The sequence below is a fragment of the Pleurodeles waltl genome, chromosome 9 (genome assembly GCF_031143425.1).
Source record: "Pleurodeles waltl isolate 20211129_DDA chromosome 9, aPleWal1.hap1.20221129, whole genome shotgun sequence".
NCBI classification, from domain to species: domain Eukaryota; kingdom Metazoa; phylum Chordata; class Amphibia; order Caudata; family Salamandridae; genus Pleurodeles; species Pleurodeles waltl.
The window spans coordinates 556,001,870-556,020,085 of NC_090448.1; the positions used below are offsets into that span (position 1 = coordinate 556,001,870).

The following is an 18,216-nucleotide window of genomic DNA, read 5'->3' on the forward strand; positions in this document are numbered from 1 at the left end:
TAAATCTGTGTGGGTTTGCGACTGCGTTTTCTTCTGTAACCTTCACAAGCCCTGTCACCTTGAGCATCAGATTAGGATCACCCAAGAAGATTTAGTAGCACTGACATCACATATATTGTACGTCTTGGTATAAAAAGGTAGCACACTGCACTACAACCGCAACAGTTATCTGCACCGGCTGGGAACTTGTTATCTGGCCTACAGTTTCTGATGCACTAACAACTGGCATTCTCCAAATTTCATCAGTTGTGGAACCCTGGTGGTGAGCACTCGCCGACAGACATCTGGAATATCATGTTTTTCTTTTTCTTTTGGCAGAAAGAAAATCCTGCGGTGAATTTGCCTTTTTCAGGATCTGCTCCTGCTTATTGCACACTGCAAAAAAAAGTTGAACAGCAGGCATTTTCCAACAGTGGTACATGCTCCTTTGTGAGAATACCACTCTTGCAGCTCAATGTGCAGTGTTACGCGCCACAACTATTCCAATTGGTGCAATGCTTTCTTATACAGAAGTGAAGGTAGGCACTGGGTGCCCAAACGCATGCTGTTTTCTCTAATCAGTTACTGAGTTCACCTCATGTTCTACTGTTGTGTAATGGGGGGTGCAACTACAAACCTAGACCAGTTACACCCACTTCCAGGCAGAAGGTAATGCTAATTTGCATAATAAGGCCCAAAATGTTAATCGCCAAAATGTTTACAAGCATTTTCAACAGGATCACTTCAGCTAGAAGGAATAATTTCAGTTTAAATTAATAGGTTAACTAGCGCCTTCACCAGTTTCATGAAAAAAACGGGAAACCAAAGGCTTACTGAGGAAACAAAATACATCTGATTTTTATTAATAAGTCATTGAGTATGAACAAGGAGAGACAAACACAAGCAATGAGATTAAAATAGAATACTTCAAGGACTTGGAGAACGTCACCACTCAAAACCAAGAGAAGATTACAGTTCAGTAGCACATCATACAAAATGTATACAAAATGCAAATAAAACTGGCATTTACAGTATGCAACAGGTGTTTCATTTCGAGGTGCGAAACGCGAGTCAACAGGATGATGTACACATCCTCATGAAGACGATGAAACAACGTCTGATGCTGCACCACTCAAGATTCCTTTTCTTGGGATACTTATGTAGGGCTGAGATAGTCGACCCATTAGAATGTAAAATCCAGTCATGTTTTAGGATTGTCACTATGAAAATTTATAAGGACAATTTACAAAAGATTTATTTAAATGGAAATTATTTGCACATGTATAGGCTACCCTGAAAACCTGTTTGATGGGCCTATAAATACACTCCTGGGGCCATGTTTAGGGGGTTAGCGAGCAATTGCTAAATGCAGACAAACAATGTAGAAAATATCAAGCTATTCAATAGTCTCTCTTTTGACAGTTTGGCTTCTTTCTGCCTGGATCATATTTGCCTCATGAATCCAAAGAATCAACCAGAGTGTGTATAGTTCAAGTAAATACATCCCAGATGCAGTTAACACCTTCTCACAGTTTTGCAAGCAAAATATATACAATATACACAAATATATACAGATCTTCTCGATCTGTAAGATAAAGGTTTCAGGCACCTACTTCATTGCAGTTTAACCACCACCACACCTGGCATCCACCAACGATTAATCACCCTGGACACAATGAGGTGGTGTAATGTTCTTGCAGTCCTTATTATATGCCCTGGCAATAGCTGAAGCTACCTAGTAGAGGTAGTGTGTAGCTTCACATGCAAGACTTGGGCACTTGACTAAGCAGACTAGAAAGATCCAGTGGAATTTGAAAGTTCTGGAGGTAAGAAAGTGTTTTAAGACCTTTTCAGAACAGTAAAGGATTATTTTTTTAGTGTTCCTAAATATTGGACCCCACATGGTTCAGAGGTATATTAAATACTGAGATCCAGCACAAAGTTGGCAGGAGTGGCCACAAAGAGAGAAGTGGAATTGATGTAATAGGCTAACACTTCAGTTCTTCAGTAGTCTCTTTGAAGTGCTTTTACCCAACAACAGGAAGGGATTGGCTCTTGGAAACTGAACTAGGATTTTAATGCAGATCCAAAAGAAAACAACTCTTTATTTTACCAGGGCAGCTAAGCAGTCTGTTGTAGTGCTTCAGCACTAGACAAAACCCCTACACAGAGAGAAGGTTCAAGAGAGCCACCATGGTGGTTTGGAGAGACTCTCAGCTGTCTTAAAATTGTGGCATCAAGCATCTAGCTGCAACCTCAGGGCTGCACAGAAACTGGTGATTGGAGCCTAAGACTCTGTGTTGTGGAAAAGGCATTTTATTCATTTAAAACTAATATGGTTATTTTTGTTAAGCTTTGTTGCTTCGGATTATATCTCCTAATCAGCACATGGTGTTCACATACACCGATATACACACAAAAAAAACATTTGCATAATAATCTAAGCTTAATTGTAGCAAAAGAATCTAATGTTGTTGAAAAATTAGATAAAAGATTGCAAATAACTAAACTGTGGTCAAGACTCGTACCAGAAGACCCACAGTACTTTGTTGTGGTCTTCCTCCTGAGGCAATGTTTCTCTTCTGGGCGGCTAGAGGATTTCACAAACAACAATGCAGTTGATACAACATCTTCCAACCCAATTATGCTTCCTATAAATCGAATTTTTTAGGAATTGATTTTGTTCCACCTTTATTTATACTCTGGATGTGGGAGCCTGCTCAGTAGCTCATTTGTACGTGCACAGGTACTGTTCATGAAGTAGTAGTGTTCTCATTAAAAACTGGCCACTAGATCTGCATACCAAAACCTTCAATAGATGGACAGAAAGCGGAAGGCATGTGCTTAAAAAAATTATTGTTCCCCAGTCTCGCCGAGCCTGGGATTTAAAAGCAATGTTTGCATATTTATATGCCATTTACATTATGAACTCATACTTTAAATCAAGCCTGTCTCACTCAAGCAAAACAAGATAACAAATTGTTGACTTAAGATTCTTTCAGATCCCTATTTCAGAAGTCCGTCAGTACTAAGGAGCCACTCCCAACAACAGGACCTCCAAAGGCAGTGTAAGGAAAGAAGGACTATTGTATGTAGTGTGCACATATAAACCTGTTTTGACAGAAAGGACATATTAAGTCAGATAATCTTGAAGTATAGCGTATCTATCTGTAAAGAGTCAGTAAGGTTATCTTTTACTAGCAATAAACCCTAGGTATTATGTAAAATAGTTACATTTTTAGACGTGCCCACTAAAAGACATTTGGATATTCACTTATAGATTGACATGAATTTTGGTGTGTATTTGCATTGTATTTTGCCACATTCTTGCATTTGTTATTGTATTATTTATGTGGCTTAATTTTGTCTCTCTACAATTCTTTCGCATATTTTGTACCTTCTTATTCCTATAAGAAGCAAGGATGTTTTCACGTTTCAATTAACGTGTTGATGAAGTGTATTAGTAACTTATTACACCTTATTAAACGTTAAAAATGAGAATAGGTATTACATTATGACGGTTAAATGTATAACCTCAGGTACCAACCCTTTCAGTATGAGTGGTCTGTCTCTAATGTACGCAGTCCTCAGAGACCAAGCAGAACATACTTCCATAGTCAGTGGTGCATCATGCAATCAAGGAATTTGAAATCTTAGCAATGGGTTTAGTGAATTACCAATGCATCCTTCAATAAAGAACTGAGTCTAGTCATCCACTTGTTGTTTCATCGTCTACATGCAGTTGCTCACCACATGCAGTAGCATGAGATTTGGGTCCTAAGTTTTTCTGTAGGCGACTTTTGTCATTGGCAGACAAGCATAGCTAAAAGGCACAGTACCAGAAATCCATTGAGCTGCGCAAACTTACAAAAACATCTGAAGAACAGCGAACTACCTGAGCTTAAAGGTTAACACACCTGTAAGAGCAAAGTTTTACATCAGGATCCAGCAACCTTTCATAACTATATGGCTTGTACACATGTAGGCTTCCTTTTTAGAACCAACAAAGTTTTAGATCAACTTGGCTTTCAAAAGGTGACTTCAGTTTGCAAGCTGTTGTAGATATCCTCTTCCTATATATGAGCATCTTGTGAAACCAGTTGCAGAGGTAACAAAGGTAAGTCATTTACCTCATTCATAGCAATGCAAAAATACTGGAATTATTTCAAAAAGGACTTGCCCTAACATTTGTAGAACATGGATGGTTGTGAAAGACTGTAGATTTGTAGTATTGTCAGTGTTTTCACTGCATCAGCAACTCAACAAGTGTTCCATTTTGTAAACAAAATATTGGACAGTGTGGATAAATGTGTACAACTGAATCATGGATTTTGAGGTGATGGTGCTGGGCATTCATGGGCACTTTTTTTAGGGTCACAAATAGTCAAAAGGAAACATATATCACTGGTGTTAGACACTGAAGCAGAGACGTGTGAGTGTATACAGAGATTAGCAACCTGATCTAGAGCTGGAAATGTACAATCTACCAAAAAGTAGTGGTAACACAATTTCTCTAATGAGTAGTTTCCACAATGGTATTTACTCTGGAGGTGAACCCTCCCTGTAGAAATCTCTCATATTTGGGAAATTATGCTAGCAGCAATCTTTACTGGGTAGTGTGAGATTTTTATCAATTTGTTTGAATTTAGTCCACAAACCAGAAATACCTTTTATCACATTCTATGTATTTCAATGTCATTTAAGATCAATCCTTTAATTTTCCACAAAATACCTTTTCCATTTATACAAGCCTAGCAAACAAATGATTTGACACAAAACCACGCATCCATGCACAGGGTCCATCTCAAAAACATGAACCCCTAGTAGAATAAAATGTTTTCATGCAATCAAGCTGTGTTTCAGATGTACCAACTCCCCAACGTATTTCTTAAGGGTGCTTTAGAGTGACCGCTTAGACACTCGAGGCCTGTGTTCACCAGGACAATAGTCCATCCAAGATTCCACCTTAAAGCAATGTTGGATTCTTTCACTAAGCACGTAACAATGGAAGAAAAGAAAAGCAGACACAAAAACCACCTTGTTATAGGCGAGGGAGCAAACTCGTAAACATGAACACACCTTAACACACAAGTCAACATTTCTGTAAACAGCAATCAAAACTGTCTCCCACACTCATCCTATGGTATGGTTGAAGCTAGTTTAGTAATCCTCGCTTTTATAATATTGGCATTAGTGGACTATCTCCATGTAGTGTGTGAGTATGAATTCTTAGAAAGTGCTGGTTCAGGAAGCTCGGATATGGCAGTAACACACCATATATTTGAGTAATCAGCAGAGTATATTTCACTGCTGTAAAGTCTTTTTTTTATTTTTAGGAACAAAGAAATTTTAGTAATGGGTGAATGCTGGACACAAAGATTCCCAAAATGTGGGTGCAGAATTCCGATCCGAAGTGCCACTTGGTATTGCAAATTCTGAAATATATGATTGTTTCAGAACAATACGAAATTCAAAAATTCTCTAGTCTTACCAAGAGCAAGTCTTTGGTTCTTCCTCAAGTAACCCCCATGACGACTGTACTACACTTTTGTTATCAAGAGCAGGCTGTATTTCCTCTTCTTGAATGGGAGCCGTTTTACCATGAGCGACTTGTCCCATTTACTACTGACAGTACAATTACCACTTTTTACAGAATATCCATGAGGTAATGAACACGGTGTTAAGCATATTTTTGGTCAAAAAACCAGACACAATATAAAACTGAATTTAACAAATTTTCTAACAAACAAAAAGGTCTACAAAAGTCTAATTTTGATAACAACAGCATTACTCTAGTTAGGGGACGTTATGGCGGCCAACAATGCTTTACTTGGAGGAATAATACCCAATTCTGATGATGAAATTGCCAGATGGAAGACAGCTTTGTTTTGGAATATTTCACCCAGGCTTTAAAAAAAAAAAAAAAAAAAATCTTAAAATTTGCCCGTTAAAGTCTTTCAGAAAACATCTCAGCCTACTGTATGCATGGAGATCTTTTTACACATTGCACTGGATGCTCGAGAGAATGCATGCAGAATTTAGGTAAAGAATGGGCGATTAATGTTTTAGGAAGGCCTATTCCATGCTAGATTTTCAGATTTACATCTTCTGCCCTGCCTTTAAAGTTGTATGTTTACAAAACAATATTTTCATCTAAAAATTACAACCCATCAACAGTAGTTTTAGCAGTTGGCCCAATGTGGCAAATACATTTTGCTTAATAATGTATTGTAAATGTTTGGGTTCAGTCTGTATAAAAATCAGTTTCTACAAACACAATTTCACATCTCACGAAAATGGGCAATAAATAATTTTGGGATTCTGTGACACGGGCAGTTTTATGGCTAGCATCCCCATTATGACCCGACAAAAATGGAGTACATATTCCCCACTTTTATTCAGAACCCACTTTCCAGATTGGATTGTAAAAACGGTTCTGGGAATGGATTCCCTTGATTTGATTCTTAGTCCCTAAAAAATTGTTGACAAGCAGTTGGTTAAATTAACACATCAGGCATGCCATAGCCAGTTCGACAAAGGGCCCTCTGCCTAATAGTGTAGCAGACAGCTTTACAAACTTCTGCATTATTGTTTTCTATTTCTGTGACAAGTTTTTAAGTAGGCAAATCAAACTTTGGTCAATCTCCCTGTGCAGCACATTCCACTCTTGGGGGAATCCAGGAGTCCAAGCTCTTATAGCGAGAATTTGTTAGCAAGGGAAAGAATAAGAGTGATTATGGAATGCGTTTGCAGAATCACTGATAGCAGACTTCCCTTTATAAGAATTCATGTGAAGCCGTATCCTAAGGGCATAGGCAGTTCTAGCACTGGTCACAGGCCACCCACTCTTCTTTATGCCACGTTTCCGGCATGGGATATTTAAGTCATCTGGCCTTCTATATCAGCGAAGACTAGACATCCAGTGGCATTTTGAGACATGCCTGTTAGTGAAGCAGGACGAGTAGACTATACGCCTCGTGAACCTTGGCTTCCCAGTAACATGAGAAGGTTCCAACCCTTCTCTGTGCATTAGTAGGAAACTATGTAAATTACAATCCCTTTGGAAAAGCAGTGAATGTTTGCTCCCATCCCATAAGCCTCACAAGTGAACCACTTCCATTTGTAAAATTGTATCTTAAATCCTTACCTTTTTTGTAAAACAGTGATACTTCTGAAATGGGGCTTCTCTCACAACAGCAAGTATGGTCAGTCAGACAACACAAGAAGAAATGACATACAGTGGCTCATAAGAATACCTCTTTCCCGCCTACTTTTTAGGAGAAGAAACCAAAGAATAAAAAAAATAAAGACAGGCTTGATTCTCCCAGGGATCCTGGAAACCGATGTCAACTGGTTTCAGAAAATGTTTTCTTGATAACCAGAGATTAGTCTGTGAAATATCAGCACCACACTGCTTATACACAAGACCCAAACGTTTGTAGCTTCCGGAAACCAATGATGCCTCTCCAGTGGAATCTCAGGCATAGGTCTCCTCTCCTGGGTAACACTTGCAGCACCCTACGTTGGAAAATTCTATTTCTGGCCTCTGATCCTGTTCGAGAAGCACATTGGATGGTTTGTCCCACTCACTGATGATGTCTTCCACTCGACTGATGTACAGCAAGCACAAAAGGACTCCCAGAAACTGCACAACGAAAGGAAGCAGAAATAATCATTTCAGCAACAGTCCAAGACACAGAAATAAATTCAATATACCAAAAGCAGTATTACTGCACAGTTCAGCTTTGTACCCTAAGAAGAAAAGCAAATAAATGAGGACTGCTTCTGTCAAAAACATTGTAAATCACCAGCTGTCCCTACTGATAACGCCCCACACGGACGGAACATGTCTGTTTATGTCCTATTTGGGTGGAAAGCATACGCAATTTATTCACATTATTTACGCATTTACTGTCATCACTTTCTTCTGCTGTTAAATGAGTTGCAGTAAGTGGCGTGAGCATCCCCTAAAGTGGGTCTCATGCTGCACCAGCCTAATGGGTCTCAACGACGCAGAAACATGTCTGCAGTTGCTTGACGGGACATGACCGAAGACTGTATTGCTTTTTTGGGTAGGACCAAAGTTGATTAGCTTATGGTTGGTCTCCTTCACCATTGACACGTACAAGTAAAAAATTATGGAATGGAATGCACCCAGAGAAATTACTAGTGCTTTAGATAAAATCGAGCAATTCCATTCGTTACAAGTTTCCTGTCTGAACCTATGTGCATTCAGTCCATGGCTGCCAGTATGATGTGAGCTATGTAGTAATCAGCACACAGCTCTCTTACCCTCATTTTTTATTCCTAAATATTTAATTTCTCTAGAAAATGTAGTGCTTCCTTAAAAAACACATCAGCATGGCAACCCCAGTGTCAAAGCAGCCTCAGGGTCTGGGATGAGCTTTTCTACTGAGAGAAACAATAGGTTGAGTCCCGTATTTAATAATTCTAGGTTCTGAGCTGGAGAGGGGGAGAGCTGGGCCTAGACCCAGGATGGCAAGTTTCAGAGGGGAGCACCGGGCTTGCCTCGAAAACTGCTTTGATTTATTTATTTGTATTACAGGCCGCCGGAGCCTCATCTCTCTCTCCAGGCGCTGCACAAACATTCTCTCCCTTTATGATCCCTCTGTATGCTGCCCCCTCCACTTCACCCTCGCACCGTCTCCCTCCCACACTCTCCCCTCTTAGCATCTGAGTAGGTGATCTAGGTGAGGGCGGAGGGGCCTGACCTGCGACCACAGAAGCCCTCCACCCTACCTCCAACTTCGATCACCAGCAGCAGAGAGGAGCAGGGTTAGGTCAGTGGCAGACTTTCCATTGCTCAGGCCAGCCAACTGCATTGCTCCTTAAATATCCCCCCATCCACTATTACTCGGCAAGGTGAGAGGGTGTATCTGCCTTGTGTGCTTGCCTTCCTAATGCAGACATTGTGGTTACAACAGTGTCGGGGAGACGACCACGCTTCTCATTCACGTAGAAAGCACTATTGAGACACATAATAGTAACTGCTTTTCTATACATCATTTAGAAAAGGTTAAGTATTAAAGACTGGGGAGAAAGAGCACAAGAGTGGGGCCAGGAAGGCCGGCTCCAACTAGGAGAACGCACTCCATGCACGTGAGACTATGGGAATTCTCGTAACGAAAGATGCCCCTGAGCTTACTGAGGGATATTGAACTAATGTACAAAATTATCTTTCCACATGCAACTTATCTTCCGATAAAAAAAAACTTACCAGTCGTAAAACTGCTCACCAGGATGAGCTAACTAAAAGATTGGCTGTGACCCTCCAACATTATTATAAAGTGAAGCGATCTCTACTAGGCGCTTTTTGAAACTTATTACTTTGCTCCCGACCTCTCAAATGGCCAAGTCCGTGGAACCATGAGAATCGAGTTTGTCGGTTTCGAGGGGGGGGGGGGGGCGCTGGGTGGGCGCAGTACCAGTCCAATCAAATTGGGGATATTTGTACAGGTTTATCTGTTTGTTCCTCAATAGGAATGTTATTGAATACCAGAGCTGGAAGGAAGGTTTTATTTCTCTACATTATAAGGGTGACTCCCCATTCTTCACTCTTTAAAACGATGAATGGAGGGCAAAAGTTGTGTTAACTTGACCCTTCCAATGAAAATGAGGGGAAAACGTGCAGAATGCTAATGAAGGAGCCTGTTCGCGCCACAAGTAAGTCTCACCAAAACTTTTAACATTTTGGCTACATCTGTTAATGTTTTATGGGCATAGTTTATTTTCTTAAATCTCTCAGGCAATGTTTGTGATTTACTGGGTGTAACCGTGGTGTGGGTATTATGTTGCCATACGTACCATTGATTTCTGCTTTCACTTTCTATTCTGCTGTCTTTAAATGTTGGCGATATTTTTTTTTGCCTCTCCCTCCTAATGAAAGCAGTCACTCCTGTCTATGTTTAGGGTGTCTAACCCATTAGTTAGGTGCAGTTCTTTATGTTCTTTTCTCCAGATAGTGCCAATTATGCCTATTCACTGGAGCACTCCTTCTAATCAATAAGTGATGTCCTACACTTTGGTTCTTCAATTGCTTTTGCACTGTTTGGTATGACTATTCTGCACGCAGAGGCTGCCCACAGTCCGCATGTGCCTTGATTCACTCGGCCCCATAAGGTCATGTGCTCGCCAAAGAAAGAAAGAGTTCCTAAATCCCTATAAGCACAGTACCTTTAGGTACAAGATGTGAATGTCTCCCTTACCAAAGCGGTCCTTTCATGCCTACCCTTTTTTTTTGGTTCATTTTTGTATAGATCTTGGCTGGATGTTCTCTTCTTGGTTCATTTTTGTATAGATCTTGGCTGGAAGTTCTCTTCTTGGTTCATTTCTGTATAGATCTTGGCTGGATGTTCTCTTCTTGGTTCATTTTTGTATAGATCTTGGCTGGATGTTCTCTTCTTGGTTCATTTTTGTATAGATCTTGGCTGGATGTTCTCTTCTTGGTTCATTTTTGTATAGATCTTGGCTGGATGTTCTCTTCTTGGTTCTCTTCTTGGTTCATTTTTGTATAGATCTTGGCTGGATGTTCTCTTCTTGGTTCATTTTAGGCAGTTACTTTGCGTCTCTCCAGGATTTGCTCACTTCTATGGACGTGGGCTGCTAGGAGCCAGCCTCTAATTCTTGGGTCTCCTGGATTTGTTCAATTACACAAATGTGGGCAGCTAGGAGCCAACAACTAAGCAAGTTCCGCTTGCTGCTATCTAGCTGTCCCACATGATCCGCTTTTGCACCCTACATTCAGGGGGCTGAGACACCATTCTTGCATGGCGCAGCCGGCCCACCAGTTCCAGGGGATGGAGGAAAATAGCGAACTAACAGTCCCTCTGAGCTGTGACCAGCACGAGGGAGGCAATTGTTTGGATGCCTGTATGCGTCAAGTCTTTCATGTTGCCTGGACTGCTGCCAAAAACCTTGATATATACTGTAACACTGGTTGCCTGTGAAAATGGGGACCCCTTTAAATACACTAGTGTTTGCTCATGGATTCTTTAACAACATGGGGTATCAATACTTGAACAAAGTCTCTTTCACTACTAGCCTCCCATAACGCTACGACCCTCAGGGGACATCTTTCACCCTCCAAGGGTCAAATTAGCAGAGAGAGGAGGATGCTCCTTTCCTTTTCTGGTACCAGGAGTGTGGAACAATCTTCTACTAGCGATGAGGCTTACAGCAAATTAAGCTGCTTTCCGACACATTTATTTAGTGCTTATTAATCTTTGGCATAGATTTGTCTCCCTCTACTTTACATTTTGATCACAGAGACACCCTTGGGCAGTTGTGCACTTTACAAGTCTGAAAATAATATACAAATATCTAAATGCTGTTTGTAAGGGAAACTCTAAACATGCCCCTTCCAAATAGGGATTTGTTCTGCCTTTTTAAACCCATTTGGAAATTTGCTACAAATGCTGAATTAGAAAATGGCCTTTTGATTGTACTACACCTCATTTGAGGTCTCAAACCCTCTGATTTAGCGAATTCCAGGCTCTGCTTCAACATAATGGACTTGTACATTAGGTCGCAAGTTTCCTCAGTTGTCCTTTATGGGTAACATGGACTGCTACAGTGCACCTTAACTAAGGTGTCAATAGCAGATACAGGCTATACATTGTAATTAAGCACTCTTTATAGCGTTTCTCAAAGATTGAGAAATAATGTGACCTTGAGAACAATGAAGGATTAAAAAATGGATCTCATGCAGGAAAGGCGGTAACCTGGACCCTGTTAATTTCGAAGAGCATTCCTCACAATTTCTTTAGTTATATTGTAACGCACCAAAAACACCCCCAAAACTTTCATACCTTTGAAGAGCCACTAAGATAAGATCAAATTTAATTAAACTAGAAATTTATGATAGCTCTGTATTTCTATCACTGACCATAATAGCTTTTTGAAAACAAAGTTGTCCAGTGATCCAGGTGTTGTTGGACCCGCCCTGCTTTTGTCCAGCAGCACTTTTCATTTTAAGATGTGTAGTTGTGGCTTTCTCATTTTGTTAGCACTATACCCATGGGCTCTTAATGTAAAGCATTCTGAGTGTTGTCATCAAGGGGGCTGTGGCTTTACAGTCAGGCAGATCATCTCCACCTGCCTTTCTAAAAGCATCTTTTTCAGTATTCCCCTCCACGCTTATAGGACTTGTCAAATTTACATTAGTAAAGAGTGGGTTGAGGTGCATGCAATGTATGTAATTTATTTTGCTAAGTCTTGGACGTAGCTGTCAGTATGGGAGAATGGCTTGAATGAAGAGGCACAGCTCTTGGTGTAGGTGCTAATGAACGGTCTGTCCTTCAAAATAACTCCCTTAAATTATATTAAAATTTACCCGAGATCTCTTGACTGTTTTGTCTCATGATTTACTCATTCTTACTCCCCAGTGTGGAGCAGCTACCACAGATCACCCATGGTTTGTGCACTGCTTTACTATAGAGTTAATGCAAAAAAGGAATGTACCCACAGGCTTCACTTTTTAGTGTGTTAAAGGTGAAGCCACCAATCTAATATCTGAGCAATTAATGCCACAAGTACAGCTTATGCAACCCTTCTCTTCTCCCCCTCTGCCTCTGGTGTCCTCTCTCCCAATCAGCACTTTCCACCCAGTTCTTCACATCGGTCTTCCAGTTTTCTCCTTTCTAACATCTTTCTCTGCCATCGCGCATATTTATCTCAATCCAACCTTCCTTTCCCCCAGCCATTGTTTGTCACAGGTTCCTTCCTACCAATAAGATGATGCCAGATGTGACCCTAAAAGCAAACAAGACATTCAGACTGATCACGCAAAATAGTTTTTGGGTGGGGCGGAGGTTGAAAAATCGATTTCTTTTCGGAAGCAATCCACCACTAACACCAATAACAAATCATCTCACTGATTACACTCTTAAGAAGAGTTGTCACCTCTACTTCAATAACACTCTGGAGTTTTAGCTCTGCCCATGTCAGAGTTACACACCCCCTTAGTAAAACTTTTTTTTTTTTTAACACAAATGTAGGTGCAAACATCCACAAACCTATTTGTCTTTTTTTACAGGCCACTTGTAAGGAAATGCCTCTTTTTTCATGATCAACCCTTTACCTTTGGACTGATGTTGCTTGTTTATTGACTGAAAGTGCACAGACTCCTGCCAAACAGGCCTCACGTGCCAGTGCTCTTGCCCTTAAAATGTATTCTAATTGGTCTATCCTCAATTAGCATAAGTTAACTTACTTAGAAGTCCCTAGTATACAGTACTAGAAGTACCCAGGGACTGCAAGTTAAGTGCCCCCTGTCAGCTGCAGCACTCATTATGTAACAAAGGAAAACATGACTCACAGACTGCCATTGCAGTTTAAAACTGCTAACTCAGTTTTGCCACTTAAAGCATGAACAAAGCCTCAAACCTTCCTTTTTAATATGTATAAGTCACCCCCTAAAGCAGTTCTATTGACAGGCATGATGCATTATAATAAAAATGTGGACACGTAATTTTTTACTTTACATGTCCTGACCGTTAAAATAGCCCTGCATTGTCTTCACTGTGGAAAGGCTAGTAGCCCCATTGTAGAGTATAAAGTTACAAGCTAACAACTCTGCATTACTAACTTCCAAATGGGACTACTAAACATGGTACTTCAAGGTATTAAACAAATTGTTGCATTATACCCAACGTGTTGCTCAAGTCAAATTCAATGTAGGTTTTATACAAACAGCAACTTTAGAAAGTTGCCACTGTGTTGCCCAAAGTCTCCAGTAGCCGTTCACATTTGCACACAAGCTTCTTCCTCGAGACAGACTTCTGCCCTGCGGGGGGAAGGTGGGAACAACTCAGGATGCCAAAGGATCTTTCACAGGAAGAAGTGCAACTTCCCTTTGACAGAATGGCCAAGAGAGGGTGTGAGACTAAAAAACGAGCTTCAAAGGGGAAGCAGTCTTTGAACGGCAAATGGTAATCACACATGGCAGGAGCTGTTCTTTCGTTTGGGCAAATAGGCTGTCATCTCAGGTAGAAAGCAAGAAACTGTTGTCAGCCTGGTTTTCAAGGGGAGTGTTGCTCTCACTTCTGGGGTGGGCTAGGGAGAGCCACATACCAAGAGAAAAGTTTTGCCATGTTGGGAGTAGGCAGAATAGTGCATTCTGGACTCACCAGATGCCAGGCTAGACGAGTAGTCATCAGTAGATGGGAGGGCATTTAGTCACCACATCCCCCAAAGTCTCGAAAAGGAAATAAAAGTTGCACTATTGGCAACCAGACCCCAGGTCATGTCTGGACAGGAGAGGGGACCAAAGAAAGACTGCCCTGCTGCTCCTTCGACACAGCAAAAAGAGGCTGCACCAAAGACTGGATAGCACCTGTTGTACCTTGGGCTAGCACAAGAAGGACTGTGCCTGTGGTGAACTGCTTTTAGAAAAGTCATCCCAGAGACCCAGACACAACGGTGATGCCACGAGTCCGCTGACTGACTCCATTTTACAGCCAAAACACTACATAAACTGAAAAGACTGTGCCCTTTTGAGCCCAGTGCCAAGAAACCCGGTCGCTGCTGAATACCCAGTTGAAGCCTGGTACACAGAGTCCCAACCCTTAGCAGTTGCACCAGAGTTTGCTAGACCCTGGAAAGTCATCTGAGTACAGTTTGGTCACCCAGCACAGAAGTTACTATAAGGTGAAGGGAGCTGCTGGTTTTGCCGTTACCGGAGACAAGTAGGCTTGGGACTTTGGCCCCAGAGGGCAAAGTTGTCCACTCACCTTGCTTGAGAACTTCAGGGTGGCCACAGGAAGATCCAAACACTGGCTCAGCATAATTGAGTATCTTCAACATCTTACATCCTACATCCCTTGCATCATGAACTCTCCATTTTGGTTTACCCACATAGCCTACAACTGGACTGGATACTGCTCTCCCTTGTGAAGTAACATGATAGATTTCAATGATTTATGGCAGTTGACTGAAAAGCCATGACATATTGTACCCAAAAATTCGTATCTCATTAATCCTCAGTGGATTTTTGTCAAAGAGGTGTGTATTTAAAGAGAAAAAATACCTTCTTTTCATAAACGGATGTCGGACTTTTACTGTGCTGCGTTTCCTTATCAACTATTTTAGTACTGCTTAATGCTTTTCACTTGTTTCTTTGATAAAGCCTGACTGCTGAGCCATAGCTATCCAGGAGTGAGCTAAGATTTTACAAAATAACCTGACTGGAACTAAAATAGAATTGGGTCATTATTACATGCTGAGTTCGCACGACCACACCAAATCATAATCCACATTCTCACACACACCACGTTAACCTTATTACTACAGACTCCTGCAGTGTAGTAGCAATGTTGGTAGTAGTGATCTTTAGGTAATTAAATGGTGCATTTTTTATCCGCTCTATGTGACTGAAAGACTTAGTGGGCCACCAAGAAGATTTGAAACAGTGACCCTCACATTGTCTTCAGGTTGAAACAGTGAGACCATTAACCATATTAACCTAAAAATATGTTGGCCAATTGTATCCACTGGTATTAGCTAGGACTTATAAAGCCCATGGCTACCCCATCAAGAGTTTCCCAGTGCTACACCACAGCACTGGTATTATTTGGAGATTGCTCAGTTGTTGACCCCAAGGTAAAAGTGAAAACAGCTAGTATTATTTTAAGAGGCGGTGGCTCTTGTGTAGAGGTCTCTGGGAATCCAGCAGCTCTCAGTGAATAATAATCTACCTCAGGTTGTTAATGCACTTGTTCGGCTGATCTTAGGTTTGAATTACTGTAAATAATTTCGAAAGTTAATATGGCTTCTGAAAAAAGTTATGCAAGATCTGTAAAACACATGTTCAAAACACGTTAAGATAGTGTGCTGTGCTACATATCCTTTAGGTCATTGGTCCCTATCCCTGTAAGCATTTCAGTTATTTTTGTACCAGTTGCAAACACCTAGATGTATCCAAGAAGGCATAAAGATGAACCTCTGGAGGTTAAACTCAAACTCGCACAAATAAACTGGAAAGGTAGAGCATTGTATCATCCTCACAACTCAATGTGGGTGAAATACTCGACATATAATATTAATTTCATAAATGTACGTTCCAGCAACAACTTATAGTGCAATGTGAAAATGTTCCTTACATAATAAACAGATATATGCTTATGAATGCGATATATCTGCCCATTATTTAGGGAATGTACTATGTTCACGTGAGGTGTGCGATGTGCATATAAGAGATCCTTTTATCTTGTAATTTGGACTCAATTACTATTGTTAAATCTAAATGCTTATGTGTATGATTCATATTCTTTGAACTGCACGGTACTATTATGTTGGATCACAAGTATGTTTTCTATGCTCATTGGATCACATGACCGACACTGGGTGCTGGATTGAAAGCAACATGGCTGTTATTGTTAATGAAACACATAGAATTGGTTGCCTTAAGATACAACAAACATCCACCACTGATTCCACAACGGAGTATCATCTTTGGGGTGCAGACACCTCTTTTACACATATATGGGAAGGAACTGCTATGGCTATATCTATGTAGAGATCTATACCGATAGCTATAGAGATAGAGACCGAAACAGAAACATGGGAGAGATGGAGAGAGAGAGAGACGGATAGTGAGAAAGAGATAGGAAGATATTACATGTTTGGGTGCTTTTATTGCACGAAATACAAAGGTATAAAAAGCGTATTTCAGAGGTTACTGTAATATGGAAATATGTCATAGGTAACTAAAATATGCCTCCCTGTGAAAAATGGATATCATCATAATGACAGACATCAAACCACTCTCCAGAGCTTTACTATAAAGGCCAATAGGATAATGTGGCATGAAGGACAAGTATGCACCAATGTTATCCAAAGTTTGTAAAAAATGCAAGTTATGCTGCAGCCTTTCATTTGAGCTCCAGACAATATTTTTGGAAATCTGGAAATTATGCGGCAGATGAGCTAATCCCTAATTATGTGCTGAATGCTGCAGCAACAGAATTGGCTAAATCCATTGGCCCTCACCACTGTCCATTGTTTCATCAACTATGTGTTCATGAAATGTAAACAATACCTAAACATTTTAATTCCAATTAGATTACCTTCACTTTGAAGAAAATCCCATTTCAAGGCAATTTCCCCAGAATCAACATGTAATTTGAAAAGACAGTATTGTGATATGATTAGCATGGCCTTATACTACCATCTCAGTGTACACTTAGATGCAATTACCACTTTTTAGGCTTTGCCTGCATGGCGCATGCTGCAAAGCCAGTTAATTAAAAAAAAAAAAAAAAAAGACTTAAAAGGGCATTAGAACCCACCTCTTTCTTGCCTAAACTTACCACTGGCTTTTTCCAGCGTCGCTCTAAAGTATGAGCTTCTGATTGGACAGCACGTTGTTGCACATAGTTGGCTTTGACTTCCTGCTCTGCTTTGATGTCCATGCCATTGTGTGGAGTCTGGACGAACTACAGATTCCGGTCACTGCCAGAGGCTACTGACCAGTGACCTTCCGCTAACAACTCGTCATTTTGCAGGTTTTTTTAAAAAAACTTTTCAGCCTGCACTCTTGCCTCTCCAGTCCCTCTCCTTCACCACTGCCCCACTGCTCTCCCTTTTCTTCTCACCTTGCATCCCCTAGCGCGGCATCACCAGTCGACACAGCCCAATGAGGCAGGAAGTAATGGAGCTCACTACTTTCGGAGAGGCCTAAGGTTTTTTTCCTTGCAGTGGCTACTCCTGAGGAACGCAAAGGATGCCACTGTGCTTTGTGTCTTCACATAAATGGCGCTGTGTCAGAGGGCCAGTTATTGACATTTTTAAAAACTTCTTATTACATTTTATTTTGCAATGCCTACTGCACAATTTTGCAAACAAGACTGCAGGATTGCGAAGTGCAGGCACACTGCAATTGCTGATATTTGTTAAAAAATATTATTTTTCACTGCAACAGGCATTTTTATTGTTTTTTGACAGCACTTGAGCGAAGTGTACACTGTGACCTATTGGTTTGACCAAGTAGTGTTTTTTTAGGGTCGAGACTGAGTGCATGCGCTAGCGCATGTGTCTCGTATGCAAAACTATGTTGTGTCCAGTACAGGACATGGAGCCCGCTTACTGCTCACCATTTGTTAGTTTGCGTGGCACTCTTCTTTATAGTCTCGGAACTAGTCGAGCCATGCCTGGCATCACTTCCCTTTCTGTGTGGAGCAAGGATCAAACACTAATTGATTCACCTTATTTAGTGCCCGT

At 40.8% G+C, this 18,216-nt stretch overlaps 1 protein-coding gene across 1 annotated transcript in view; it reads right to left on the reverse strand.

Annotated features, from left to right (window-relative positions):
• Positions 1 to 813: 813 nt before the first annotated feature.
• The window catches only part of TSPAN15 (tetraspanin 15), a 161,700-nt gene continuing 144,297 nt past the window's right edge, over positions 814 to 18,216 (reverse strand). The window contains exon 8 of the mRNA XM_069207502.1: positions 814 to 7,624. Coding sequence (XP_069063603.1) covers positions 7,457 to 7,624 — 168 coding nt within the window. The 3' untranslated portion in view covers positions 814 to 7,456. The remainder of the gene's footprint in view (positions 7,625 to 18,216) is intronic.